General features: G+C 42.6%; 1 protein-coding gene across 6 annotated transcripts in view; it reads right to left on the bottom strand.

The window, feature by feature from the left end:
* Sox6 (SRY-box transcription factor 6) overlaps positions 1-25996 on the bottom strand; it is a 557476-nt gene that overhangs the window by 26396 nt on the left and 505084 nt on the right. For all 6 annotated transcript variants that reach the window (XM_057777769.1, XM_057777768.1, XM_057777773.1 and 3 more), the window contains one exon: positions 17687-17795. In XM_057777769.1, coding sequence (XP_057633752.1) covers positions 17687-17795 — 109 coding nt within the window. The remainder of the gene's footprint in view (positions 1-17686; positions 17796-25996) is intronic.

The following is a 25996-nucleotide window of genomic DNA, read 5'->3' as shown; positions in this document are numbered from 1 at the left end:
TGGTTCAGGAAACTAAAGTGACAAGAATTTAACTGTAAGAACACACCCTCCGAGACACACCATTCGAAATACAGGTGCAGAGCAGAGGGAGGCTCTCAGCACAGGGGAGGCAGGCATGGAGAAGCAACATGGAAGCAGGATGTTTTTAAAATGCAGATTATATGATCTAAGCCAGTCAGGCTAGAAAAAAACGAGTCAAATAACTAAATTTTAATTTAGAGATTTTACAGAATGAAAACCAATGAAATACAAGAGAGACACAATAAAAATAATTTTTAAAACATGAAGACTTAGTAATTTGAAAAAAATCAATAAAATTGGCATACCTATTTCAGACTAATCAACAGACAGAGAGAAAAAAATAAAACATCAATATTTACATTGAAAGAGGGAATTTCACTATGGGTCCTAGTCACATTAAAAAGACAATAAAGGGATATTATAAATGATTGAATTTTTATCAACCTGACAATTTAGATGAAATGAACAAATTGCCTGAAATTTGTTATTAAAATTCATTCAATAAGTAGAAAGCATGAATTCTCTGAGAGCTCAGGAAGATATTTTAACTTATATGCTAGAAACCTCCCTGAAAAATCTAATCCTTTTTTTCCTAGTGACATGATTCACAGGGAAATTCCACCATGTGAGAGGATGATGAGCATCAGCATCCCCAACGCTAGGACAGAGAAGGAAGGAGTACTTGACAATCAACAGGGCAACTCAGGAATGTAAGATTAGTTTAAAACTTAAAACTCAGACAATAACCTCCCTTGTACCCAAACAAAGAGGAGAACATGAGCAACACAGATTCAGACCCTGGCGCTGACGAAATCTAACGTTCTCTCAGGACAAAGGGACTCAAGAACATGGAACAGCAGAGAACTTTGTCATTCTGTTCAATGCATTTAAGAAGCCTACAGCTCACACCACACTCAACCATTATTAGTCAACAAGCAACAGAAACACACAGAAGAGCAGATGCCACTATCTGTTCAAAACAATTGTCTGCAAAGAAAATTCTAAGGCATCTACAAAGGTGGTTACTAGAATAAGTGAGTTTTTCAGTATTGTGACATCAAATAACACAGAAATCAATTGTATTTCTGTGCACTGGCAGTAAACAATAAAAATCATTAAAAAAAATTGAACTAGGCATGGTGACACCCATCTTTAATTCCAGAATTTAGGAGACAAAGAAAAGTGGATCTCTGTGATTTTGAGGCTAACCTGGTCTACACAGTGAGTGTCAGGCTAACTGGGGCTACACAATGAGACCCTGTCTCAAAAACAATTTACATACATACCTGACAGAAAAAAAAAAACTAAATTCAACCAAAAAATGTTCAAGAAATAGATATGGAAAACAAAGTGCTTGGACAATCAGAGGGCTTAAATAGATCAAGAATGCACCATGTTCATGAAGCAGAAAAATTAACATAATTAATTTATCAGTACTTCCCAAATTTACTTCTTCCTCAAAGAGTTTCTTGTAAATATTGACACATGATTTCAAAACTCATATGAAAAGGAAAGCAGGGAGAAGAGCATGGCAGACTTGAGGCAATCTGGAAGAGGCCACGGCAGCCACCATGAGAACTGACAGCCTTTCAACAACTAGCACTAAGAAAGGGAATAAATACAGTGAAGAGAGTGACCTCTGACCTCTCACCTCACACTCAACAATTCATTTGAGATGAGTTATGACTTAAAATCAAAAGTAAAATTATAACACTCTACACAAAATAAAGAGCGATATTGCAGAGTGACTTTGTGTTAAGAGTCTTTCGATGGCATATACAGCTCCAAGTTTGCAAGAAAAAGTACAAATTGAACTGCATCAAAATAAAAGCTCCACTCATCAAGAGTCATCGTTGACTGTGGGGACAGCTACAGGTGACCTGTCATCCTAGCACTCTACTAGTTGAGGAAGGAGGGTCATCAGGAGTGCCAGGCCTGCATGGCCACAGAACGTGTCCCATGTCAGTCTGGGCAACAGAGTGAGACCCTGTTTCAGAAGACAAAAAATAAACAAACAGTATACAAATGTAAAGAACAGGTTGGGGAAAATTATTCAATGCATTATCTGGTAAGACTTTTAATCTAGAATATACAAATAACAGCTGCATAACAACAAAATCAGAGTACCCATCTCTCTGCTTCCTGACTGCAGACAGTGACCAGCCGCCTACACTCCACCTGCCACACCTTCCCACCTTCAACTCTACCCTCCGACTGTGAGCCAAGATCCATCATTCATCCCTTAGAAACAAATGGATAAAAGTAAACATCTCATTTTAAAAAGGGCAGAAGAAAAACAGTAAAGAAGTTATAGCCAATGGAGGCAGGGAGAGCTATTCTGTATAATTAATCATCAGGAAAATGCAAATTAAAACCACAATGAGATCTCACTCCACATTTGCTACAGTGGCTTAGAAATGAAACGTTGGCAAGCACAGGGACAACGTGCACAAGTGTGAAACAGTAAGTGACTTCCTGGCAGTCTGTCCTACAATACAACACTTTCACTCCCAAGTAAATGAAAAATTCTGTCCAAAAATATCGTAGAAGTACTAGACAAAATTTGAAACAATTGGAAAATAAGTAAAGTATATATACAATAGGACACTGCCCCAATAAAAATGTTTTAAAATACATTTAATAAAAATGAAAGTAATAAAAGTATAAAATGAAAAGCCAACCAACTTATAAAATGTTTTTTTTTTTCTGAAGATTTTTCCTAGGAACATTGAGAAATGTGTGATATTTTTAGGTCATGGTTAACTCAAAGTTATTCCTGTTCACCAAAACAACATCATTACGAAGGGTCAAAAAGCTATCATTGGTTGCTTATAAGTAAATAGAGGTGGGACCAGCATCAGGTGGCATCATGGGACAGTGCACAATCACATCATTTCAGACTGTTTCACCAAAATGATGGCTTCTCTCCCCGAGTTACTCTTTTGAATTACCTGCTGCACATGCTAGCCCCTTATGCGGTTAGTAGGGGCATGTGGATGGGAAGGTAATTCTGGAAAGGGACATGGAATATTAGAAAGAGAAATTAGAAGCTATGTTCAATTGACTCACCATGCTCATCCTATAAAATCCAAATCACTGTGGTAGAGTTAGCTCACTATTGTTGACAGCTGTCTGTCTCCAATCAGGAGAGCCCTTTGCTAACTTCTGTTCCAGCTTACTACCAGAATGGTAACTTACTTTCATTACAAGAATGCTTATTGAAATTAAAATTTGATTTCTTCTTGCTCAAAATGAAACAACGTAAAAATGGGGAAAGGAGTTGGCTTTCCTAGTGGCTAACTTAGTAGGAAACACATTCTGTGGCTGAGAAAGCCTTCATCGCAAGGGAAGCAATTGCTCATCATGTTTGAGAAGCAGACTGCCAGGCCTGCAGGGCATGGCTTGTCCAACTGTCTTAGAGATCATCAGCTAGGTGTGTTCGTTTGTTTATTTTGCAGTGCTGGAGACCAACCCAGTGCCTTGCACATGCGAGCTAGGCAAGGGCCACACCGCTGAGCTACAGGGCCAAGCCCTAGCTGGGCAGATTAGTGACACGGGCCTGCTGTAGCGGATCTGATTTGAGGAAGACAGTAGATAGATGATTGTCTCTTCTGAACTAGAGACTGGTGAAAAACTAAGAACCAACAATGCAGAAGTGAAAGATGGGATGTCTGTGGTCCTTTGCTAAAGGACCAGTTCTTCATCTGCCAATGTAGGGAATACCATAGATATGTTTCCATCCCAGGATTCTACCACTCCACTATGACAAATACCCTACATTTACTGCAACTACAGAGCTTGTCTATACTTAGAAAATTAATAGATAAACAATAAAGGTGGACAGATAGTTAGTCACATGCAGTATACAAACAAAGCAAAAGCTTCCTTGAATACAGGAACAGTTAATCAGTTGCCATTCCGAAATGATCCTTGGGAAGCAACTTAGCATTTAGATAGACGAAGCCAGAAGTCACATTCTAGGAGAGCACACCAGGTGCAATTGTGCACAAAACAATACTTACAGAGTGTTCTCACCAAACACATGATCTCAGTCCTCCTCACAATACTTTGCAAGGGGTAGGAAGGTAGACAGCATTTGGACCTAGGCTCCCAGATCATGTGACCACTCCCTGGGGTAACCAGTCTCCACCATATTAATAAGGAACAGCCACACCTAGAACTCAGGTTTGCCAGATTTCAGTCTAGCACGCCTCCTTTAGGTCAAAGTTCCCAAGTCACTATGGGGGGATTTGAGAAAACTGAATTTTAGTTTTAATTCTCTAGCTGGGATGTTAAGTTTCTCCCTGTAAGGATGCTCTTCCTTGCACAGCTAAGCACACCCAAGCAGCCCATTGCAGGATTTGAAGTTCACACCCTCAACTGAGATGCTGCCCCTGAACATGGAAGTACACTTGGAGAAAGCAGTGCAACTGAAATTGCAGCAGGGATTAGACAGGTGTTAAATGAAGGCATCCTCTGGTTTCAGGGCTCTGAGAGTGTCACTGTAGCCAGCGTTTCTCTGGTTTTCCATTAGAAACTCCCTTCTTTTTAAAAGATTAACAAGAAGAACCAAAAGGGAATTCCCTAAGGTCAGCTCTGAGGAAACATAGACTCTAATTCAATAACTCGGCTACTGCCCTGAAAAAGGCTTTATTATTGCGACATCCATATGGAGCCAATTGGACATTAATGGCTAATCAATCCCTCTGCTTTCTGTTCTACTTAAAGTGTCGCAAACCATGTTTAGATTAGCCATTTCCTGCTAAGGATTGCTCAAGATGTCTTTTGTTCTTTCAGACCCAGCCCGATGCAGGCAGCTTAAACAAACACATGAGCGGAGTGGTGCAGGAGTTATAAAGTGCCATATGTGGATGAACAAAGGGGGCCACACTAAAGCCTTTTGTGGGATTTGTTAATGTTTTTCATCTGAGCTTAAAAAGGCTTAATGACTTTGCGGTGAGCTGGTGCATGTGGCCCGTGGCTTTGCAAAATGAAGGGAATTCTCACCAGTGGCTCAGCGTCTCCTGCTCTAGGTTTTGGTTTAATTTTATTTTTTAATTCTCAAGTTATATTTGCTTTATACAGATAGCTGAAGAGAGTCCTTTAGCTTGTTTCAGCTACAGGCTCCCATGGCAGCTGGCATGACTTCTGTGCTTCTCTATTTTAATGACCGGGAAGTGGCAGAGAGCACGGAATATTCCACTTATCTGTATGCCATGTGTAGCTCGGGAGGGCTCGTGTGCTGGTGAGCCCAGGTGAACAGCGACGTTTAAGCCTGAACTAGAGACCGCTGGGTTTGAAATAAGACAATAAGCGGTTTTGGCTTCCTAGGACTTCAGGGGAACCAGCGTCTGGTAACAGCAGAGGCCCATGGAGGACACAGAGACTGCTGAAAGCTGGTAAACTAAATAATTCACGCAGCCCATCGGCTTCTGGCTTCACCCAGCCCTTGTTCCTACCACAGACTATGTGGAATGAAGCACCAACCAAGGCAAAGAAAAGCTTATAAACAAGACACTACCTGATCCATCTTCCCAATTCTCCCCTTGCCGATTGCTGCAGTCCTCCAGGTCTCTGCCAGACTCCTTTAAAATCTAGCCTTCTGCTTTGTATGCTTCCTTTTCAGGTTCAAATACTTTAACCTCCACAGAAATACCATTTTCTGAATTCAGACAGAGTGCACTTCACACATTGACTTCTGACCAGGCCACTCTGTATCTGCACGTGTCCAGTGCTCCACCCATGCCCATGCCCATAGACGAATCTCTACCTCCAGAGCAGCAGGCAAGTTTGTCTTTCGCTATGGCTCCAGTGCCATCTCTTGCCCTCTACTCAAAGCATGGGCTTTTTGTTTTGCTTTCATATTTGATTTTTTAGTAGTGGAGTGTACTACCTCTAGTTCGTACATACTGGTTTCAGGCTACAGATCCCAGCTCTCTATTTTCCTGCCACGGCATGTCTACCTTGCAATCACTCCTGATGACCCATTTTAAGGGCTGCTCATCCCCTTTTGGCTAAGCATTCTAGGTTCCAATAGCCTGTGCCTTATGTCTACCTCTAACATGACGCTTATCCTAACTCACCCTTATCCCCAGTTACATGTGCCCACCTTCACCAAACGCAGTGAGTGCATGATGTCCTATCCATAGCTCACCCCAGGGACTAGCACAACCAGCCATAAAGTAAATGCTGAAGCATGTACTGAGACAGCAGGAGACAGCAGCTATCTGCCACAGTAGGGATTTGAGAGACATGTCTGTCGTTTCCCTGGTATTTGGGAATCTCTGTAGCTGGACTGTAACCATGTCCCCATTTGATTTCTTATATCTTGTCAAGTGCCTGGTAAGAATAGTTGTGATGGACAAAACATACACTAATGGTGGTTTGAAGGCCACACACTGTCATTAATCCTTTTGCTATTTCTGTTGACTTGCCACACTGAGCAGTTCTCGTCTGCTACTCCACCACTTCCTGGGCAACCCTGGCAGAAGGGTAAGAGGGTCTGAACTTCTTGGGAGTACTAAGTCTGAATACTGTTGCCAGTGCCATGGAGTGGGTGTAAGTAGGCAAAGGGATGCATGCTTGAGCTCATAAAACCACACAATGAAGCCTTCCTGAATAGCATAAGATCAGGGTAAGACATCCTCATGAAATCAGAGAACTTGTACATGAAAGGGATAATAAGAGCACTTAATACACACCTATTGTTCCACGGGAAGAAAACGAGAAGTCAAATGATGCCTGAGTCTCAGTAAATGACTCACTGGCAGCTCCGATGTGGCTGCCCAAAGGTCACACGCTTGCCATCAACATGAACTTCACGGCCCCTTTCTCTTCTGTGTTTCATTTTATTTCATTTGTTCTAGGGAGTCTTTCTCTTTGACAGTAGAAACAGAGAATGCAGTTTATGGGTATAGGAAAAACTAACTTTGTTTTCAAAGCTAGGGTATGTAAAGGGTATGAGAAAGAGGTGGCCCAAGGGCTCAGAGTAGTGACTCCAACTACAAATATCTCCATCCTGAAACTTGAACACAATAATTAATGGCGTCTGATACTTCTGTGGTTCAAGTGTTAAAAAAATAAAGCTTTTACACATGTTTTTTTTTCTCTTGATTTTTAATGAAAACCATAGGAAACACTATTCATACAAAGGCCATTGGTTCAATTGGCCCTTTTTGGAGAAAACTGGGAAACAGTATGGTTAAGATGCTATGTGTGTATTTTAATAGATCCGAGTATGAATTATACAGTTGCTCTTTCTCTGGTCTATAATTTCATCTGCCTATATAAGAGGGTTAACAGTTTCTACTTTGCAACATTTTGCTGAGGAGAAATGGGAATGCATGTAAATTCCTAGCACAGGGACTGGAGCCCCGAGAACCTGCAGCAGCCTTGTGGGGGCAGGGGAGGTGTTCACTCTAGTTCTGCAAGGGCAGAACAAGTGACCTCACTAGCATCTGACTTCTTTCTGAGCTTTCTTCATAAACTGGTTGATGCCTTCTAGATTTCATGCTCTGTTCTTTAGATGGTTAAAAATAAACTCCCAGGTTAACTGGAGGGAGTGGGCACAATTTACTCCTTAACAGAATAAAGCTCCAAAGCCAAACGTATTTCCAGAGGGTCTGTGTGATGCGAACTGAAACAAAGTGGACGTTCATGAAGTCTGACCAAGGTCGTCCCACACCTCTTGTTTCCCCTGACACCAAACCAGACTGCTGGGCCAGAAAAGGGAGAAACTTTTTTTTCTGTTTTTTTTCCTCTTATTTTATTTTGAGGAATGTCTCAGGTCACCTGGCTTTAAACACACTATGTAGCTGGAGATGACCTTAAACAGCCAATCCTTCTGCTTTAATCCTGGGATCATAGGTATGTACCACTACTACCCACAGTGTATGAAGCTGGAGGGATTGGACCCTGGGCTTCCTGGGTTCTAGGTAGGCACTCAACCAACTGAGCTCCACCCCCCAGTGCTGGAAAACAGTCTTATCATATGAACTTAGACATCAGGTTTTTCATAAAGACCCTGGTGTAGGAGTTCCTTCTGTTTGTGTATTGCTTTCATTGGTTAATGAATAAAGAAACTGTCTTGGCCTAGTTGATAGGGCAGAACTTAGGTAGGCGGGGAAGACAGAACTGAATGCTGGGAGGAAGAAAGCAAAGTCAGAGAGAGATGCCATGGATCTGCAGCCAGAGGCAGTCATGTTGAATTTTACCTAGTAAGCCACTGCCATGTGGCAGTATACAGATTAATAGAAATGAGCAAAACTAAGGTATAAGAGTTAGCCAATAAGAAGTTAGAGCTAATGGCCAAGCAGTGTTTTAATTAATACAGTTTCTGTGTGGTTATTTCGGTAGCTGGGTGGCCGGGACAATCAAATGGTCCCTCTCCTTGCAACAGGACCCAATGGAGTGAGGAAGGATTGGGGTTATTGGTTGTAGAACTAACAAACAGAGGAGAAGGCCGTTGGACTCCTTCCAAGTTGCTTTTCTACCTTCCACTCTAAGTGGTTGTGACCATCAGTGCAGAGCCATGCTTTACTTTGTCCCCAAGCAGGACCACCTTCCCGCAGAACAAGGAATGGAAACTATGATTTCTCTGCCATGAAAGTAAGCCTATATTATATTTACTTGAGGTACTACATTGTACTTCAGTTAGCTTTTATGAATGAATCCTGAATGTGCCTGCAGACAACACTGATAAGTTACTGTGTGAGCTCTCTGGCACCATGACCTAATGTGGGGCAGCATGTGTAGGAAGTTTAAGTGTACACTGGACAAAAGCATTGGAGAATTCACTCTCCTGAGTGAGGGATCCAAGTCAAAACTGACTTGTCACTCAGGCAGATGGGTTTGTTCACACCTCAGAAGAGAGGAGACCACTAGCTGTTTCCAGTAGATCCCCATGGAAACCCATCCAACGCCTGCTCACTTTCTTCTTACTCAACAAGGACTGAGGAGGAATTAAGGGGCTAGCTGAGCTCTAAGACCCCCTATGCTTTCCCTTACTCTCAATCTCTTGGATCTATGTCATGCTTTAACAATTGAAGGGTAATGCCTGTGTAGTTGATGACAAAGTTCAAATTCCTCATGCTGGCACTCAAGGCCCTCTGCAGCAAGGTGTCCAGCTACTTCCAGAAGGTATTCAAGTCAGCAAATCTGAATGGAGTATAAACATGAGCAGAGCTTTGTGTTCCAGAGGAGGACACAGGTGAGGATGACTCCATGCTCCCGGAGCTTCCCGCCAGCTTTATTGTCTGGGTCTGCTTTTATGGTTCTGTCAGCTGAGCACACCTGCTTTCTGTTTGTCCACCCTTGGCTACTTCCAGTAATACCCTGAGGTCTAGAGTTTGTGCTGTCCACAGCACTGCAGCTTCTTCCTCTAACTGGCACTTCTTCTCTTTCCCAAAGACGAGCTTGAGTATGGAATATGGCAGGCTGCTTTGCCTCCTGTGGGTGCTGCCATGGGATGCCAACTATGAGTAGTTCTTTGAGAAACAATGCGCAAACATTTTTAATTCTTTCTTACACATGGGGAGTGGAGCAAACCCAAGTCAATAAAGTCTGAAATGAATGTGTACATGTCAAAGATCACAGTCTTAGACAATAGTAAAATATAGGATGAGGAAAAAATGAGGGTGTCAATAACAGAAAAGTGGAGAGTTCTTCATAGGTGCCGGTCCTTTAAAACAATAAAAACAAACAAACAAACAAACCAGAGTTCCAAACTTTGAGGAGAAGGAAAGAGTCAGTTAGGCTAAAAGGTTAGTTTCAAGTTCAGTCCTGACATTAAGCAAGGAAATTTTCAAGAGCATTCAGGCTGGCCTTATGCCTTTTGAATCCCATCAACCTAAGCTTGAGCTGAATGTTACATCCTCATATGGAAAGTCAAATGGCTCTTGCTGTCAGGAGAGGAGGATTATGGTTCAGGGATTTAGACAAAGATCACACCTCAAGAGCTACACAGTCCATGCATACATGTTAGATAGACCTCTGTGAGCATGCTCACCCTAGTAGACTGGTTTACGTGAAGTCGACAGGCCCATGGCTGAGAAAGCAGTCTTACAGGAGTGTGTGCTGGCTGCTCCTGTCTTGTGTCTGATTTTCATGGTAGGAGGCAGAAACCCTTGTCATTTGTTTGTTGTAGAGTTGGGGCTCCCTGTGGTAGAAACAATGCAGATGGCATCTCTCTCTTGGGATCAGGGCATTCTGTCTGAAGACTGTGTGTGTGTGTGTGTGTGTGTGTGTGTGTGTGTGTGTGTGTGTGTGATTGCACACTCTGTCACTGACAGATCTTTACAGTTCAGTCTACAGAGAAACCACCCACTGGGCGGGACTCAGTTCCTCACAGGTGGATGGGTGATGGGTGCTTGACTCTTTAAGCCCAGGAACTATGGGAAGCAGACTGAGTTCCCCTTATGAAGTATTGGGATTCAGCTACACAAAACCCTTGACATTTCACTTTCTTGCCCCATCAGGCCCATCTATCACTTGAAGAGTTCAATGGAAATTGTTTTCTCCCAACATTAAAAGTTATTTGGGAGCTTTTAAGGCACGGCAAATATATTTCTGTAAGAGAAGTTTATTTGCTTGTTTAAGAGCCCTGCACTTTATATATAGAGCTGATATAAACTGGTGCACAGGAGCCTCTAAAACGGTTTATATCCACAGTAAAATACATTTTTGTGATACTCATACAACAGTTAGCCCAGAGCAGAGGGCTCCGTGAACCCTGCTGATCTCCCTGCCAGTGCAGCTCGTCCTCCTCCCCAGCACATCTCAGACCTCCCTCATGCCTGGCCTGCCTCAGACACCTGCCCACGAGTTCCTCACGGTCTTCTGCCTAGGGTCTCTAAGATGCCTGAACATGCTGCTTCAGGCAGCCCTCGAGGGTGAGATACTAAGCTGAAGCACAGTGCTGGCTACCACACCTTCTGGTTCACTGGAGTCTTCTCTGCTTTTAGGTCTATTTCTTCACTCGTTATTCCTGGTACACGTTCTAGGAGCTGGATACCCTTCTGAGAAAAGACACATCAGATCTGGCATATGTCTACCCAGAAAACCATTTATCTGAAAGATTACATTAGGCTGGGGGTATAGCTCAGTGATAGATCACTTGCCTAGCATGGGCAAGGTTCAGTGTTCAATTCTCACTACTACAAGAAGAGACCAACAAACACATGGCAAGATCACATGGTCCCTAATTGATACTTGCTATATTCTAGCAGTGTCATGGGTAAATGAGTCCAATTACAAGGCAGTAAAATTAGAGAGTTAAAGAAACCAACAGCCCTGTCTGGGTCACTAGCCGCAAAGGATCATTTATCCAAACATAGAGTTGTGAAGAGGGCAGCAATAGTAAAGGCCCATGAACACACAGTGACTCAAAATCAAGCACGTGATGGACCACAAGTGTTTCTGGAAGCATCCACCTGTATTAGATCAGGTATGCTCACTGCAGCCTCGGCTCTGAACACAGGCTATCTGCCCAGCACTGTACTGGGCAAACAACTCCAACAGCAGAGAGAGCGCTGCCTTCCCTCCTCTGGTCAGGCCTGAGATTACAGCATGCTGTGAATCACAGTGCTTCCCCTGTGCTCACAATCTTACGTTCATGGCGACATATGGCTTTACTATAGGAAACGAAGATTTCTATTATCTTTCTACCATCATCTGTCAACATGTTAGCATCAATCAAACAGAATGTCTGCAGATTGTATTGCATTAGAACGTTCAGTTTTAAAAATTGCCATTTGAGATGCTGACTTGAGTTTCATAAAAATCACTGAATTAACTTTTTGCTTGGGTTTAGGGCAATTTCCAGCAATTTCTGAAATGTGTCTAAACACACTTCTGCCATTTTGTACTACCTATTTAGACAGAGGGGATGCCTCCACATTGATAATTATAAAATCCAAGTGCCAATCAACTCTGAGAAGTACTGAATGTGCCCTGCCTCCTGGAGCACGAAATATATAGCCAACCTCTAGTTCCGCCTATAAAAATTAACAAGCAAGTGTGCTTTTGTCTTTAATAAATAACAAATTTATACCAAATAATTGTTTTAAAATATATTTCTTTATTACTTATTATTGTAAATATTTGATTCATGTACCTCTTTTATATAGCTATATGGGTATATACGACACTCAAGGTCTTGTAACTTTCTCAGGTGAGAGTGGGTAAGGAGGAAAGTTCAGAGCCCTGCCCCACATCAGCCTCCTGACTCGGGCTAGAGAAACTGTGCAGAGAAAATGACTACTAGAAGGGAACAGTGGGACACAAGTCCTCTAGCTCTTGGAGCAGACGTGATGGATGAGGGGAGGGTGGCATCTAGTGTGGTCCCAAGTCTTATTCTGTCAGAGTCTAGAAGTCAGGCTAGATCCTTTGGATAGAAGTTAGAGGAAGCAGACATACATTGGTCTAGAAGTTATTAACAGAGAAGCACAGTGCATCTGTCAAGAACAAGCCAGTTTATCACTCTGGATCATCTGAACAAAGTAAAGCCTCCACTTCTCAGGGACCACAGAGGGACTGCTAAACTGAAGATGCAGGTGTCGGGACCCCTGTCCCTTGTCTCAGACCTGAGGATCTGGTGTTGAAAGGTAAAACAATGTACTCTGGTGGGCTTGCACCAGTGGCCCTCACACTCCAAGGCATAAGCAGCCATAGCATCTGAATCCCACTTTGGACTGGATTACAGTTTCTGCTGCCTCCAGTGAGTTCTGCATCATGGGAGTGACCCTCTTTTTCCTGGAGGAGTAAGAATGCAGAAAGGCCAAAAGAAAGCAGAAAGTGTGGGAGATTGCAGAGTGGGGGATTGCAGAGTATGGCTGAGGGGAAGGGGGACCATTGTGAGGGTATGCTCGCTAACTGACAGATTTTGAAGGAAAAGAAAAAATTACTGCAGTCTTCCATTTCTACAAGCAGAGAGCTTTAAGCTGGTGATAAATAAAACTGACCTAAGATAGAAGACACTGAGGTTCAAAGAGGAGAAGGACCAGGAGGAAGAGGGGGAGGAAGTGTTTCTGGAAGCATCTACCTATGTTATGGTAGGCTCAGTGATGATGGGGAGAAAGAGGGGTTGCTTTAAGGAAGAAAACTCTTGTTGTGATTCAGTTCACCCCTTCTGAAGCTAAGGAGAGCTGCTGAGAGCCACACACCTACAAAGGGAGTTCCTGGAATGGAAATATTCATTCCCATCAAATTCACCTGAGTGCCTAACACACAGGACAGCATACTGGTACAATTCCAACACAGGTTCCAAAAATCAGCTGAAGACAATCATCTTCAGAGCCTGTCCCTAAAGGATAGGTGCATATTCCACTGCTCTTCACATCAAAACGAGGGACAGATCCCTCCAAGGGTAGGACAAAGTAGCTGAAGTTGAAGGTGAAAGCAAGAAAAGTCAGGTTTCCTTAAACAAAACCCACAGCAAAGCAGTGCAAAACTACAGGTTCAAAAGGAAAACTGAGAGGGAAGGAGGGGAGAAAAAGAAAAGAGAGAAACAGATGTGGGGAGGGGAGGGAGAGAAGGAGGGAGAGATGGAAGAGGAGGGATGGGAGGAAAGAGGAAGAGGAGGAGGAGAGGGGGGAGGAGGAAGGGCGAAGGAGAGAGCATGTACAGGGGAGGAGAGGCTCGTCTGTGGTAGGTGACAAATATGAAGCGCTGTTTTCATTAATAAGCAGGGAAGCTCAAAGACCATGAAAACTCGCTTCAGCAAGTGGCAGAAATATATCCTCGAAGGCATTGTTCTCTTATTCCTCTGAAAATGAAAACCTAAATGGAACTGACTGAGCTTCCTGTGGATATATCATTTTCCTCACTGGAAACAGACTCTGTTTGCTAAGACCATTGCAACAACCATGGGATTGGAAGGAAACATAGAGATAATCAAATCCAATATGGCTCTTTTAGAAGATAGAGATACTTATGCTGGGGGCATCAGTCGCTTGTTTCCAGCCATTGAGCAAAAGAGCTTTTATTCCAAATCTCCCAATAACCAAGTCAGAGCCCTTTCCATTACATAATGCAACTTTGAAATCACAGGATTAGGGTAGAAAGTAAACTCTTGCCTACAAAGAGCCCAGAGAGGGGAAACACCACATAGAAAGTCTACGAACAGTTCAACAGCTGTTTGTCATTTTTAACACAAGGTCACAAACCCAACTAATCAAGTCTTCACATTCTTACAAGTCCTAGAGGGAAGTGAAAATGTTATGTGGACTTGATACAAGTTAAGTCCTCATCGGCTTCTAAACATAACAGGACCTTAACCACGCTTCCTAAGTCCCCAGCGCCAGTGAAGTCGCAGCTTTATAAATATCACGGTGAAGAAGAAATGCTGTCTTGTCACATTCAAGCCAAATAACAGCTGGACTTTAAAAATAAAATTTTGAAGACATTTGCCTTTTATATTTCTAATTTCTGTTTTCCTTGCTTATGGTTTGTCATTTGATTTTGATGAGTGGTTAATACACGTGCACAGCTGTCTCTTTGGGTGACCTTTTCTCTGCCGCCTCCAGGCCCAGGGCTGTGAAACAGGCCTCCAAGCTGCTCACTGAGAAATGCCATCCTTTGTATGGCTGGCAGACAGTCCTAAGAGGATGGCTGGGACAGGACCTGTCTTCTGGTTGACTTGCTTTTGTACTTAAGAAGTCCCACAAGAAGGACGAGACGTGCAAGGAGGGTACAGCCCTTTGAGGCTGGAGGGAGCTGGGAGATGATTGAACATGGACAGAAGGAGGTGATCTCCCTAGCTGGAGGCATAGCTCACCTTTCAGCTCGGCCTTCCTAAAGAGCTTGCTTTCTGGGTACTTCCTCTTAGAGTTTTGTTCTCAGTGATTAAAAGTTACGGCTTGGGCACAGATTTCCCTTTGAATCTTGTCTTCCCTCACTAGATCATAAGCTCTAGCTGCTGAAGGGCATCACTATTTTAATTTCACATGGATTACCCAGGGTCTAGTGCAAGGGACTGGCACACTGTGGGCACTCAAGAAATGTTGGCCGAGTGTCTGTTTTGTTGGACTGCACGGGCTAGTGGGTGAGTAAATACACTTGGCTGTTGTTACTGACGCTCAGCCCCTTTCCAGTCTTCATGCCGAGGGGAATATGAACAAGCAGAGTAGAGGCTATTCTGTGTACCTGCTGCCTATCCTGACTTTAATAGGAACTGGAACTCCAACAGGATTTGCAATCAGTTCAGGCTTGAACAGATGCCAGGAACTCTCCTGGAGTCAGCAGAAGGCTGCTCCCCACAAAGGCACTGCGCTGCTGTCCATATTAGTGCAGGTAACTCGACTCCATTCATGAACTCAGAGTCCCCCAGAGGCACATGAGGTCTCAATGGCAACTCTGGGCAGGCTTGTGAAGGGAGGTTTTCACAGCTCTGTAAGCTCCTAGGCCACTCCAGCCTGTCTACTGTTACACTCATCAGCATGCTGCTCCGTGTGATGGGGTAACAGGAGAACTGACGGATGGCATGACCAGCTATATTTAGGGGAGAGGAAATGGGCCTTACTGAGGAAGGTCACACGAAGTCTGTTCAAAAAGATGAAGGCATTACAATTATCTGACTACACAGAGGTATAATACAGAGGCTAGAACTTGAATCCTCCATCCATTTTAGCTCATCATTACTGGCATTGTCACCTACACCACATTATTTTTTTTAGCCTCAACCTTTTAACCTGTAAAATGGGAAAAAGTAATACCAGCCAAGTGTTATGGAATATAGTTTGGGAGACTGACGTAGAAACATCATGTGTTTGAGGCCAGCCTGGGCTACATAATAAGACCCTATATAATGATGATGATGATGATGACTTATTCAAAGAGTATCTAAAGATTGTATGAGGAAGGCTGTAAAGTAACAGATCCTCTAGCATATGAGCACTGGATAGATGTTTATTAAAAAATGTCATTAGGAAAATGTACTTGAAGCTATACAATGTGGATATTGAGAGGAATTTCTACTATCCTACTTTTCTCTGTTGTTAAGGTTTTTATCTTTTTACAATGGCCAGTAGTTCCATTCACACAGTCTCATCAACTTGATTAGCAGTGCTACTGAGAGGCAGCTCCCTATATTTACTATGCATAGTTAAGGAATCAAATGGAAATGCTGGTAGAGCAAGGGTCAGGGGACAGGGCTCTGTAACTCCTGGTTCATAGCAAAACGAACAGACTCAATTCCCCCAAAGTGATGGAGACTGCTTGGCTCACTACAGACAGCCAGAGACTTAGGTCCTCCATAGTACAACTTCGCAAGGAGACTGACACGGGCCTGATGTGAAATACTTCTTTGCAGACCACCAGGCCAGCTACTATGTCTGTGTTGTAGTCAAACTATTGATCATGTCAATCATTTGGATTCCATGGTTGACTAGACAGAAGAATCTTAACCCTTGCCAGTGGAAGCCTGCTGGTCTATGTGCCTATGTCTGTGTGCCCCTGATACACACTCTATGCTGGAGAGCAGGTAGAGTCCTGCTCTTGAGTCCTTTATCTCTCACTTTCCACCACCTTCCTTTTCCTCTTCCCCTTTCCTTCTACTTGTCTCTTTCTATCACACAAGCACACACACACACACACACACACACACACACACACCATTCAGCATTCATGCTGACTCTCTGCACCTTTGTAGCACTATCCTTAAGAATTAGTATCTCCATCTGACATGGAAGCTGTACCTTCCGGAGATCTGAGGCCTTGCTGCTGTCTACACCAGCCAGCTCTCAGTATTCATACTAGAAATTTCCAAACTGTCTGGGGAGACTCTGTTCAGATGTTGTTGAGAACTCTCTTTGTGTGTGTTTAAGGGATCAGGGGCCTGTAAGAAACTCTGCCAGTAAAAAGGTAACTAGTAAGATTCTTCCCTTAAGCTAAAATAGGACTTTCACTAGGATCTGAGATTGGTAAAGGATTCTGTTACTCTTAGGAGAGCAAATTAATCTTCCCTGACTGGTGGGATGGATTCTGCCAAAGAAACAGCTAACGGGAAAGCCAGTCTCCACTCCGTGATGACACAGTAAATAACCAGGCCACATTACTAGCAAAGTGCTGACCTAACCTATAAATTGTACCCGGCCTCTGGGGAACAATTTCTGCTGACGGCTGCTTGGTACATTTAAGACAAACAAACAAAAAGGAAGCAATGAAGACGGGCATTGACAGAGCTGCAGGTAGACATCCTGAGAGTGAGGCTGCCCTTTCCAACAAACACTGAACAGGCTTCCGCCATGGTTAGTGCACAGGCCCCAAGCCGGGCCTTTTCTAAAGTACCAGTAGGTTTCTGCTGAATCTGTCAGTTAGTCCCAAAGGGTTTGACTGCACCTAGGAATTACTTGATCTATGTTTTTTAAAGAAGTCCTCTTTGCATGTTTCTTTTTTTTCTCAGTAAAACTTCAGTGAGGTGGGAGACACTTGGAGATCTGTTAAGGGGATGTAGTTGAATTTCTCACTACAACTTAGAAATAACATCGTGAGGTCCTTGGATTGCTGTGTGTTCATTAGTAGAGAGTCCAGCAGTGTCCTAAAGTCCTCAGCCTTAATACATACAGAGGATCAACGTTTCTGTTCTCGCTTAGAGAATCCAGATAGTGACTCTCAAAAACGGCCATGAGGATCCACCTTGAGAAACACAAGCCAGTAAAAAATCACTCACCCTCTGCGTCTTCCGGACGAGTGAGATCGATGACGCCTGGGCCCAGCTTCCCATCTTCACCTGACTTCCCTGTTAACTGGGGCCCCAAGTTCTCAAAGCGTGTTCTTTCCTAGGAGAAAGGATAGTCAGAGGCTTATTCTAGTCACAGCAGCCATCTGCCTCCTCCCCATTTCCCTTTTGTGTAGTCGGCAAAGCATGGCCTCATGAACATCATGTCTGAACTACTGAGGCTCTGGAGACCGCTGCAGGCTGAGCGTGTCACTGACAAAACCAGCAGTGTCTAGAAGGCCAGACCTGGAAGGAAGCAGAGGCCATGGCAGGGAACCTGCCAGCACCGCTCTGCCTGTCCAGTCCTGATGTGTTGGATTCACGTCTGGAATCTACAAGGAATGCAATAGAGAGGGGGCCAGTGCAAAACTTAAGAACGCTCTTACTAAATGGGAGGACAATCTTCCCAGTTAGAGATCACAAGTTTGATTAGTATTCCTGAGAAAAGGACAAATTCGAATGTTATGTGCCAATATTTCAAAGGCAAGCGTGTCAACCTTGGTTGAGTGGACATTGACATTGTTCCTTTTCTTGAAGCAAATCTTTCAACTGTGAGTTCCTGGGCACTGAACTTCACCTTGTAAAGAAGTCAGAAAGGTTCAATAGCCCTGCTGCTTTAGGAGGGAACTCCAAAGGTGTTTGCTTATTCTCCAGTTCTTCTAAAAGCAGAAGTCTGAGACAGCACCTCTCAGATCAGTGGCAGGGGCTCACTGGCTGTGCTAACATGGTGGTGTGATCTGCAAAAGCCCAGCACTGGTACCCATTCTCACCTCCCATCTCTGTGCTTAGTCTCCAGACCCATACTTGGCTTTGTGTTATCCTTATGAATGAATGAGGCCTTGTTGTTTGTTACTATGAAACGATATTAAATGTCATGTCAGCTTGAATGTACAGACATGAAATAGCAGCTTGCAGCTCGGGGAATGGTTTCTGCATGTTATACTAATGCATTATGCAGCAGCAGAGGGCTGATTGCCGCGCAGTCTATTGTTCAATGACCTAGTTCTGCACAGAGCATGTTCGGCATCTGACGGAAACACGCCAAGCGTTCTGTTCTGTAAGATGTTTAGAAACTTGGAAATATTCGGAAGGAGCAAACATACAATTACTTGATAGAGGATGTGCCTCATTTGTACAGCCTCACTGCGTTTGTGCTTTCTAATACGATTATTTTTGAATATCATTATATTTCTATAATTAATTCCCATCAGTCAAATTGTTGCAGTAAATCTTCCAGTTCCCCTTCATCAGAGATGGCGTTGAAATCTTCGTTGGAAGAAAACACAGCATAAACTGTGCTTTAATCTAGCACTGCTTCTAGGAAAGCTTTGCAACAAAACACAATTAACTAGCCGTCATTTCTTCAACTGGGTAACACTAACTAGCTAGTTTCAACAGCGGAGTGTGGGGAAATTTCGGAAATACGACCCGTATAAAAGACAGACTGAAAATCAAAACCAAAGTGAATGTGGTTCCCTAATTCCTCCTCATGTGAAAACACGGCTGTTCGGGAACAAATTAACCCAGATGCAGCCCAGAACACAATGCTACTGCAGCCATGAGCTGGGTGGGAGCTTCCCACGCGGTCAGGGAAGGACAGCTGCTTTCTATAAGCCCGTCTATTTCTGAGTAGCACTGGGCTGTGGCAGCGTGAAGAGAGTCAAAGAGAAGCGCACTGCAAAGCCACGGTCAGCCTTTGCCTCTCCAGCGTGTTCGCATGTGAATGCCTGCTACAGGCCCCAAGTCCTCCCACCTCCTTGGAAGGACAAATTTTCAGGGCAGGTGGGGCGGGACAACTTTCTCTAAAAGACAACACTGTGCAACCTATCGATACTCATATTCTAAGGCTCGTTCTAGTCATCCATTCTCTTTGATTTTACTGGGAAACATTCTCAGTTAAAAAAAAAAAGTTCCTGGAAGAATATTAGTGTTTTTCACAGGGAAGGGGAAGCAGGAGGATTACATGCCATGCTTTGTAAGATCCCCAAGACAACAAAGCTTACACAACGATCATCTCTTTTCCTTTCTAAAAGTGAAGCACACTCACAATGCAGTGGTATCAGCTTGTTTTTAATCATAACAAAAACATCCAGGACGCTCCACAACACATTCACCGTGCCTTTGAAGTCAGACAATTTTTCTGACTTCATTGAAAAAAGATTCTTTGGCAAAGACACTTTCCTTGTAAAATATCAATATTTGACAGCGTAGAAGACAAGGAAGAGCATCCTATGAAATACTGGTTAAATAGGCAGGAAATAAATCAATGATAAAAAGTGTTGGGGGCAGTGGGTTGCATTTTCAATTTGATAATATTAAGCACTGTGTTTGAGATTAAAGCAGGGCCCTGCAAAGCCAAGCCCTTTCATATAAATTTCCTCCCAGTCTCCCAGAAGATTTCCTTCTTTTCTTCAAAGAATAGCTCAGAATATTTATTTGCCTGCCACAGAACCCTAAGACAAGAGGGCCTGGTGTCTACCGCTTAGGTCTGTGCGGCTGAGCTAGGCACAGCTTTTCAGTGCGGTAGACAGGAGCCTGTGTAAGAAGCTGAGTTTCTGACTGTTAAACACCAATGGGTTTGTCACTGTGAGAAACATAGACAGTGGAGGGCACGTCCTTAGGTCCCAAGTAACCCATCCCCACCCCTTGAACTATCTCTCCCTAGGCACACAGCTCCCAAGTAGGGTGATGCGGAGATAAGAGCACAATTCCTCAGTGTGAACTTGACCCCATGTCCCACTCTTGAAATCCCCCTGGTTTTCACGTTGGTAGTGGAATGCACACTCGCTGCACTGCCCCATGAGCAGGCTCTCGCTTGTGCATTGTCGGTCACAAGCACGCGGGCAACATGAAAGTTACCAGAAAAAATCTAAAAGTCAGCTCTACAGCGTTGTAGGGACTGTTGGCTCTTTAAGTGCTTTGAAATTATGATGTATGAGGTAGATGTTGCATATTAAATAAAGATATTTAAATGATAAAGCCCCCGTTAGTGGGAGCTGATGAATGTTAAATGTTACAAGCCACAAGATGGTAGCATCCATCATCTCCACGTGTTATCGAAATCAATGACGGGGCGGCCTCACTGCTGACAGAAAGACTCTGATTATTATCCCTTATTTCCAGAGTCAGTGAACAAACCACTCAGATCCTCTGGCATTATTTTTAACTTTGCATTAAATTAGCAATTTTTCCCTCTCTACCGTGGCAAGATTGATCAGTTACATCTTGACACCAGTGGAGAGAGAATGAATTTGGGGGTAAATAAAGACCAGGGGTTTGTTCTCATTTAAGCGAGGAAATCAGCTGCCTCTTCCCGGCAGCAAACGTGAAACAGTGATCTGAGGAAGGAACAGTGATGAAACAGTCAGCACACAATAATGGCTTTTCTTTGCACTTAGATAAAAGCTGAATTTTTGATGTGCACAGTATATTTTAATAAAATTTTATACACTGTGTTTTATACACTTATTGGCTATTCCATAATAATGTGTGTGCTCACAGTAAAATTGCTCTTAAATTTATGTGTGTTATTTATACGTTCCCACGTAACAATGCTTTTTGTTGTAAAAAATATTCTGTTTATTAATGTAACTTTACAACCACTGCATCCAAGATCCATGGCAAATTAATGACATTTTTATTATTTTATAGTGTCATTAAATTTTTACTGATCACTCCATCAAACAGAGGCAGTAAAGGCCATAATGTAAACTGGGACACTTAGATCAGGCAGCAGGAAGACAGCCATGGAGTCTGAAGAAAACTGCTGGCAATAAATGATATTTATACTGTCTTTAAGCGTGTGAGACTACTTGGATAAGTTTGGCAAAGCCGTCTCAGTAGTAGAGTGGATGGTGTGCTTAAATAACAGTTTGCTCGCCAGTGCGACAAGCCACTTTCAAACCATGTGCAAGATGACGGATTGTAGCCGTCTCCAGAAAACTAATACACCAAATGCAATTCTGTACCTCACCTTCCCTCTGGGTCACTGGGGTGGCCAGCCCGTATTGTGCTTCAAGTCCTTTCAAGGTGGCCCCCTTTCTACAGCCAGAAGGGGAAAGTGGTACATGCTCAAGGAGCTTTTGTTTGTTACTTCACAAATGGATATATTCCATTCTAGACCTGTCTAGATAATGGTACCATATACTTTACTCTTGCAGTCTAAGGAGAGGCACTTTACCAACCTTTATTCAAAAGCCCATTTGTCCAGATTGTCTGAGTGTGGTGTCATTCACAGTAGCCACAAAGCAAACAGATGCGCACAGGGTGGGGGGACTGTTACCCATACTGTAGTTTAAAGAGGTGAAGATTATCTTGGGTTATTTTTACACATAAAATACATTATAATTGGGATTTGTTCAACATCAACTTTTTAAAATAAACTTAAATTTATGTTATTAACTAATTGCCAAATATTCTATTTATGTATATATGAGGTAGTAAACAGAAATTTCTGTGCCCATATAATTGTGGAATTAGTAGCACCAATCTCTTTCAAGGGGAATATGACATGATTCTTTTTTATGCAAATAAGAATTTTGTTGTTACATAGCCAAATGAGCATTTAAACATTTAAAATATTTAAAAACCTTTCAGATTTGCAATAAAGGTTAACATCACAGCTTGTCAATCATGTTTTTGTGCCCTCCCAAAGCACAGGTATTGCAGAATTCTGAAATACTGACTACCCTTGAAGTTCCGGCTATGCCTAGTAATTGGGCACTTCCTAAATGAAGTCTTTTTGTCTTCATCCCAGTTCTAAGCTTCAATCTTTTCTGGACATTTGATTTCACTTATATATTGGACTGCTTCTTCAATCCAGGAGAACACTGCCCTAAACTAAATATAACATCCCCCTTTACCCAGCATCCCCCTGTCCTGCATTTGCACCAGTGCCAACTGGCTAATAGTTCTTGTCTCACTTCCTTCCTTACCCTGGTCTATCCAGGCACCTGGGATGGCTGATTCTCTTCCACAAGGCCTTTTGTTTTCCCATCAAGGACCTCATGTAACCTTTAGCCTGGCAGAAGCCTTGTGGCCTGCAGCCTTCACTGGCTGCCATAGCCTCCTGGCTGGTCCTGGCCCTGGTCTCTGTCTTCTCTGGTCTCTGTTCACAGTGCATCCTCAACTTGTGCAGTTCCAGTGTCTAGGTCAGAACATTCTGTCACCTCCTGCTTCCCACTGCATTTTAGCCAAACCCTGGCTTGCAAGGTGCTTCATTCACTGCCCATATGCCTTTTCTAATCGAATGCTGCACAATTCCCCAACTAGTCATCTTCTACGAGGGTGAACAGTGGCCCATCTGTGACAACACCATAATCCTCTGCGACAAGCTTCTTCTCTTCCTGTCGAGTCCTATTCCTATTGAAAAACCCACATTTCTTCTGAATTCTGGTTCCTATCTAATTGGCTCACTTTCCATGATGCCCAAATTCTAAGTCTTGACTACATAATTAGCTCCTGGTTTCCATGGCACTGAGTTCAACAATCAGGGTTTGGTTCATGTACATTGCTAGATCTCTGGCATCAAGATCAAAAGATTTTATACGTCAGGGATTATATCTTAAGCCTTACTATGGATCCTATGCAGTTCCTATCCATGTCCACAAGGACCTGTGGTCTCACAAGACCACACAAGGGGGTGTCTAGAAGTAGCAAGAACCATAGTTTCACAGCATTCCCAGTTCGGAAATGAGATGCTTAGATTCAACACACTCCCCCTATACTGGTGAGAGTTCCTTGAACAAAATAACCTAAACAAAGCTGAATAAGAATCTCAAATATTCCTACAGGAGAGAGATAAATAATTTTTAAAAAAACAGAAAAATGCATTTGATTATATAGCTTAATATCAATCTAACTTGGAATTTCTATAGGTAAACACAGGCATTTTTGCAAAATCTTTGTCAAATTCTGGCAACAGAAGACATTCTCCACCAAAGACACTTATAAAGCAGTACACATTTCAGAATAAATGCTTTTATTTTATTTTGTTTTGTAAGCAGGACAATACAAGGGAAAGTAATTCTCTGGCCCATGATGACCTGCTTTGGACATAACCATCTGTGACGGTTCTCACAAGACATTCTCAACCACATACATAGTCCTATTGAGTCGTCACACACATCCTTTTAATTTCTATCCTGTAGTTTATAATCAGTAATTTCATGATAAAAATGTTTGCTAATGATCAATAAACATGCTCTGTGAGTAAGAATACTCACTGCTCTTGCAGAGGATTGGAATTTGGTTCCCAGCACCGACATGGGACAGCTCACAACCACTGCCTGTAACTCTAGCTCCAGGGGATCTGCCTGTGGCTGCTGTGTGGAACATAAACTCACACAGGCATGCACACACACGTACATACTAAAAATGTAGGTCTGACACATAAAAGGTGACTTTCTGATGAAGTTGTCCTAGAAGCATGGATGTTTCCAGAGTCGGTATTGAAGATAGTAAAGCCTCTGGCTGGGAAAAAGGAAGCTCATCATTGAATTCTATAGTCCAGTAGTACTGTGTTAGCCAACATTCTTACTTTTTATAGCTCCTAATGTACCCTTAACATCAGTATTGTACTGGTTAGTATTCATGAATGAGTTAAGCCCTGAGTTTTCTAACCGTATTTGCTCCAGACCACAAAGACACCTGTTGGAAGAGAAGCGAGGATCACATGCCAACCAACTTGGTATAATGGAAGTCTCTCCAATGAGAATTTCCACCAAGTTAGTCAGTATGTGGCCCTCTGTCCTCTTACTTCTAAAGAAAAATTAAACTGAAATTAAAACAACTTTGCTCAAGTGTTCATTTTACTATCTTTCATCAGAAATAGACATCTTTTTGTTTTGTTCTGTTTTTGTTTTTCCAGACAGGATTTCTTTGTGTAGTCCTGGCTGTCTTGGACCCTGCTCTGTAGAGCAGGCTGGCCTCCAGCTCAGAGATCCACTTGCCTCTGCCCCCTCTGAGAGCTGGGATTAAAGGCGTGTGCCACCACCACCTGGCAGAAATGGACATATTTTTAACTGCTAAGTAGGGTAAGAGGAACGTTCTAGGAGAGCTGAGGCTGTAAGGAGAGATGTTATGGGAAGCCCTGCCATATAATTAGAGTAAGATGGATCTCCCATTTCCCAACAGGGGCCCAGACTGACCAGAAGGGCATTCTATTGACTTACACATCTTAATTTGCATTTATTTACTTGTATTTTAATAATTAAATATATCTATGTAAAATAATTAAATTTGATATCATTGCTTTTGTAAAAAATTAAACATTAATTTTACTTTGTTTAAAAGTAAAACTAAAATAGATGAAGAAAGGGAAGCTATTTTGGCAGGATTTAGCTACTGGATTGCCTAATCTGTTGTAAAGCCCATAAGACAGACATTATATCTTTAGCAAACTGAGAAGCCACATGGACAGACCCATAAGTCAACCATGATATGTGTTCTCTATGGTCTTGGTGTCAGAAGAAAAGGGAGTGTGTTACAGATTACACTTGGGACTGGTAAAAAGTCAACACAAAATTTTGTCAAGAAGAAATGCTTTAGTTGGCCTAATTATAATGTCATCAGGAAGAGAATGGCATGTTAGGAAAAAGTTTAACATATGAGAGTCCAAAGGGCTTTGAAATCCTACATTCAGAAAACTCAAAGGAGTTATATCTGAACCTAAGATTCCAACTGAGCAGGGCATGAAGCTGAGCAGGGAGGGAGAGTCAGGGAACCTCTGAGTGCTTAAAAATGGATGTGAGATCTGACTATCACATGATTGCTGGAAAAAAGGCCTAACTTTAGTTCTGGGATGCTTAGTCAAGGCAAAAGGAATGCACTCTGCTTGTCTAGGTCAGCAACTGATGCAGGAGAATGCATGGTTTTAGATCAGGGTGCTGTTAATGTTTAGCTTGGAATATTTAGCAATAATGTCTTAAACTGTTATGATATTTTATTAATTTATTTTTCCTTCTTTCCTTCTATCTTACCTTTCTGCAAAGTGTCTACACATATGATCTCTCATTTCAATCATTTATCTGACAGGTTATTTTACTAATCTACACCCCCCTAATTTCTCTTTCTCTTTCTGGGAAGTATTCATACATATAACCTTTTAATTAATCACTGCAACCCTATGGCACCAGCATTTCCCCAGCAATTTAAGGATTGGGAAAAGGCACACAATAACCAAATTTTCGATTTATGATCCTGAATTTACCTCAGTACAAATACCTACCTAAATTGTAATTTATATCATTTATATCTTACTAT

Source organism: Chionomys nivalis, chromosome 8 (assembly GCF_950005125.1).
Source record: "Chionomys nivalis chromosome 8, mChiNiv1.1, whole genome shotgun sequence".
NCBI lineage: Eukaryota > Metazoa > Chordata > Mammalia > Rodentia > Cricetidae > Chionomys > Chionomys nivalis.
This window is presented reverse-complemented; position numbering and strand designations above follow the sequence as displayed.